Source organism: Penaeus chinensis, chromosome 14 (assembly GCF_019202785.1).
Source record: "Penaeus chinensis breed Huanghai No. 1 chromosome 14, ASM1920278v2, whole genome shotgun sequence".
Taxonomy (NCBI): domain Eukaryota; kingdom Metazoa; phylum Arthropoda; class Malacostraca; order Decapoda; family Penaeidae; genus Penaeus; species Penaeus chinensis.
Window position 1 is genome coordinate 850,427 of NC_061832.1, and position 5,000 is coordinate 855,426.

Sequence of the window (5,000 nt, forward strand, 5' to 3'; positions counted from 1 at the left end):
AACTAAGAAGCAAATGAGTTGAATCTATAGAGGATATAAGATCAACCAATAGGACTGACTAAACATGTGTTAAAATCCTCACCATTCTGTTGATGTCCCCAATGCAAACATATGACGAATCAGGTTGTGTAGCCACAGCCCATTTGCTGTGGTCGTGGTGAGTTGAGAAGCTTGTAGCAGCTGCCTTTGCTGACACACTTTGGACATTCATTACCCTGTACAACAGAAATCAAAGGATTTTCTTCAGTAATGAACAATAACAAGCCAAATCATAATTAAATAATCAAGGCACAGTCTAAAATAACCTGCCAAATCATGGTCCTTCTAAACAACTGATTGGGCAAAATATAAAATAAGAAATCTAGCTCTAAAGTTAATAATTCCCATCTACTATAAGGGTTTGTTTACAATACTTCAAAATCACTGACATGATGATGATGATGAAATAATAATAGCAACAGCATTATTATCACAAAAATAGAAATAAAAATATAATAAATAATATTTATAATTTAAAAAATCATAATTATAATAATAATTATCATTATTATTATCAATATAATCTTAACAATAACAACAACAACAACAACAATAATAATAATAATAAAAATAATAATAATAATAATAATAATAATAATAATAATCTTGTTGCAGTCAAGGAATAAAATACCCTCAAAAGTAGCTCAAAGCCTTTTTCAGCATTTGTTGTAAAATACCCGGCCATGAGTGCTTTAGCAATCTTCATGAAATCTAGGAAAGTGTGTTTAGGAATATGGCTTTAGACTCATCTTGCTTGATATCAATTATCTCTGAAAAGCTTGTGAAGCAAACAGAGAATTGCAACATTTCTGAACTGCAATGGATGCTTTAGAAAGATTGGGTGAATGAATAATCTTCCTCTCAGGTTCCTATTCAAATTCTGAAACATCAGTATTTTTTTCAAATTATGATGCAATAATGGTCTTACGTTCTTCTTTCGTACACTTCTAATTTCAACTAATCATTACTATCCTTCTTTATATACTCTGCGAATACAGTTTAAAATTCTGCCTAAGATTAAAGCAGCCATACAGCCAAATACAGTTGCAATATCCTCATGGTACTTAAGTACTTGTGCTCTGCCCACACAATCATGGATTCCAACACTGATATAAAAATTATGTTTAACAGGCTCTTCTGAAGCATGACTAGCTTACATTGCACATAAGACCAAGTCATATCTACTGTAATTATGACCAGTTGACGGTATACACTATCAATATAGCCTGACTATATACAAATCTAATATGCTGTACTGTGTATACTACCCACCAGCAACATCCATCCACCTAAAAAAAACTTCAGTTAAAGCATGCATGAGGATGTGCCTGTGTAAGGGGACCCTACACACCTGTATGAACCATTACAAGAGGATGGGAGGGGATGGGGGCCGTTCCTCCAAGTCTCCACGGCTATGTTTGTCTTCAACACTGGTGCCACTAAACCACTGTACAGGTCTGTTAATATGGTGCCTTTGTATTAGTTTTTCTACTTGAAACTAGAATAATTATCGATTCTGTTAAAAGGAAAAAAGGACTTTTAAACTGAGTCCATATTTGTGCTATAGTCATGCAATTGGTCATTAAGTGTATGAACAGCATACATACCTGATGGTTTCCAATCATTATAAAACAAACAAAATTAATAATTAATCTACCTCCTTTCATACTTAATAAATGCTAGACCACAGATGTAAACTTATCTACTTTGTTAAACATCTTATTTCATTCACAGTGTGCAAGTGCAAAGTGTTATAGCTCTCTCTGGTGCTTATGTATAATTCTTACACACAAGACTAACCACTTATTTAGAACACTGTGTCATACAAAAGAAACAGTTCATACCATCATTATATTTCCTGTATTTTGCAAATGCCATAAAGCGTTTTCCACGCTGAGAAATGAGATTAACTATCCTAAACCACTGTGGTCCTTGAGGGTGTTGTTCCCCCCGGATGACCCTGTCCAGCATGGCAAATTTTTGTTCCAGGGCACGGGGCATATTAGAGGAATATATGAAGGGTTCATTGTAAAACAGCAGCTGACCTGGGGGCAAAGAACATAGATAAGTCATATATAAAAGAAGAATACTGCAAATTTCAGTAAACATCATGCACTGTCTACTTATAACTTCATCTACATCAATATATCACAACAAGGAGCCTAGTGATTAACAGTGCAGTGCTTAAAGAAGCAAACAAGAATAATGTATACTCTATAGAATGCAAAATATAACAATCAGATCCTTACCAACATTGTTAGCCTGATGTGCAGGTAAGCTGATGCACAGCATGGTCTGCCCATAATGTTGCCCTGAAGACGGGTATGAGTAGCCATCTTCTGGCGGAGGAGGGTACTTGGGCACTGAGTGAATGAGCCAAAAGCCCCCAAGTTCTGTTAGTAACACCACTCCTTTGGTGTGCCCTTTGGTGAAACTTTTGGTGTTGTTTGGAAATTCATCATTGTACATAATATAGGCTGTATTCTGGAAAGCAATGAGAAATGAGGAATATGAAATAAAATGGAAAAAAATATAGATAGCTTGATAGATAGATATACATATACCAATACATATATATATATATATATATATATATATATATATATATATATATATACACACACAAATACACACACACATATACAAAAACAATAGCCAAGCAACAGCAATGACAGGAGCCAGAAGTGTAAAATCTTACCTTCAGTCGCTCAGGATCACTGTAGAGCCGACTTAGGGTCCAAGCTAGCATAGAACGTTCATTGTTGATGCTGATGTTGCTAAGGACCCAGCCACTTGCTGAATCACTGTACTGACTGAGCACACTTGATACTCCTCCACTCTGTAGTCTGTTGGGCATAGATATTCTTTAAGTAGATGAGAAAAAAATATAACATGCAATTGAAGAATAGGAGGTACATCTCAATAAATAAATGTATTTCATATTTAACAAACCTGACTGCAGTTTCTGGCGTAAGATACATGTAGGCTGACCCTTCACGCAGAGGACCAAAGCCTGAATTTCTGTCTTTTGGCAACTTGTAGACAACAAACCTGTATAGCAAATAAATAACAATATTAATAATAATGCATATCACTAAAGGAAAAGACACAGACAAACAGAAGTCACAGAAGAGAAAAGACCCAGAGTACAGAAGGCTGCAATATAGTGTAAGTACCAGTATATGAGGTAAATGACTTGTTATTCATCAATGATGAATAACATTGTAAAAAAGGAGGTGGTAATTTGCAAGATATCTTTCATTTTGCTTGCTCTGGGTTTGTTTGTTTCCATCAAAAATTGTAAATATAAAAGATCTATCAGTAGACACCTCTCTATCTGGTGCTTCAGCAAAAGTCGACAAACCTCCTGAACATATATTCTAGCAAGGAGGTCTACATGAGCTAAATAATCTACAGACAAAATTCCCCTAAAAGTATGTTGAATCCACATTGTCATTTCAATGTTTTAGTAAACTGTCAAGCAAAAACACGAGTGAAATGAAACAGGTGTCTTAACAAGACATACAATTGGTAGTTAGTTATATTAAATACATTTACTTGCATCTTGTGGCCGAGTAGTAGTTCATGGAAACTGTTCCATTAGAAAAGATATACAGGTTTTGTTTTTGGGAATCTACTGGTGTATATTTAGTTTATAATATCAAAAGAGGAAGGGGAGTAAAATCACCACAAATATGCCTAAAACTGATTAATTAATGTCTACACATATACTGCCATCTATGAAAGCATATTGGCTAGATTGGCTACAAAGAAGGGGGGGGAGAGAAATCTATGGTAATCCACCTCCATTTTTCAGTAAACCTGGCATACATGTAGTCTAATCATCCCTATAACTAAACCAACCAATGATAAATACCACTTAATTTCACAAACCTCATGTGTTTACAAAGTTCTAGATAGGATCATTTTGAACAGACTCAGTTACAGGTTACAAGATAAATTATCTCACAGACTACAGATTTCTATTGGGATGTAGCACACAACTTTGCAGAGTACTTTTCAAGTTCTAACCAAGGGAGCACACTGTTTTTCTTGACCTTAAATCAGCTTTTGACATCACAAATAGAGAAGTTATCCTAGAACAATTAGTAAGCTTTTGGATCAAGAGTAAATTATTGAGATGGATTAGAATGTATCTCTCGAAGGGATCTGCAAGTATCTTGTCCCGGGGAGTTCCACTTCGCAATCTTTTGAACTTTGGACACCACAGGGAGGAGTTCTCAGCCCTATGTTGGTCAGTGTTCTCATGCACAAGCTGGTGGCAGACACTCCACTTGGGGATGGTGAATCCATTATATGCTATGCTGATGACATATATGTCAAAGCATCATCACAAGAGAGGATGCAAATAATTCTTGACAAACCCACAACAAAGGGCTCATGAGTGCAATTAGTCATCTCCACTGAGAAAACAATGGCTCTCAACCCATGTGTTACACCCCTATCCACTTTTCACAGTATAAATAAACAATAATAATAAATGTTTCAACATAAAATATAATGTATGAAAACCACATAGTTTTGCTTACTGAACCAACGAAATCACACGTGAATTTCTCTTCTTCAGTTCCATCAGTTCCCTCTGGATTATCTAGTGTGTATTGTGGATCAACTTTAGCTGACACTTTAGCTGACAATAATTGATGGGTCTGATATCACATTGTGCCAGATACAATCTTCTACTTTCTCTGTATGGCCACTAAATTGATTAAAGTATGGTACATAATCGACAAAACAAAATAAGAAAAATTATTCTTCTTGGCTAATGTCAAGTATAAAGGAATGTGGAGTTGTCAAAAATCCTGAAGAAACAACAAGCTATAAAGGTTATCATAAGAAGAACCTACCTTACTCATACGTAACATTAAAATTTATCTGACGTCAACAAAACAATATATGAAATACAAAAACATGGAAAAGAAGATATCTAAATATTTTTT

At 35.0% G+C, this 5,000-nt stretch overlaps 1 protein-coding gene across 1 annotated transcript in view; it reads right to left on the reverse strand.

Annotated features, from left to right (window-relative positions):
* LOC125032429 (deoxyribonuclease-2-alpha-like) overlaps positions 1-5,000 on the reverse strand; it is a 6,956-nt gene that overhangs the window by 1,076 nt on the left and 880 nt on the right. Inside the window, exons 2-7 of the mRNA XM_047623550.1 lie at positions 2,992-3,090; positions 2,738-2,885; positions 2,289-2,523; positions 1,884-2,084; positions 1,391-1,496; positions 83-215 (exon numbers count right to left, since the gene is read on the reverse strand). Coding sequence (XP_047479506.1) covers positions 83-215; positions 1,391-1,496; positions 1,884-2,084; positions 2,289-2,523; positions 2,738-2,885; positions 2,992-3,090 — 922 coding nt within the window. The remainder of the gene's footprint in view (positions 1-82; positions 216-1,390; positions 1,497-1,883; positions 2,085-2,288; positions 2,524-2,737; positions 2,886-2,991; positions 3,091-5,000) is intronic.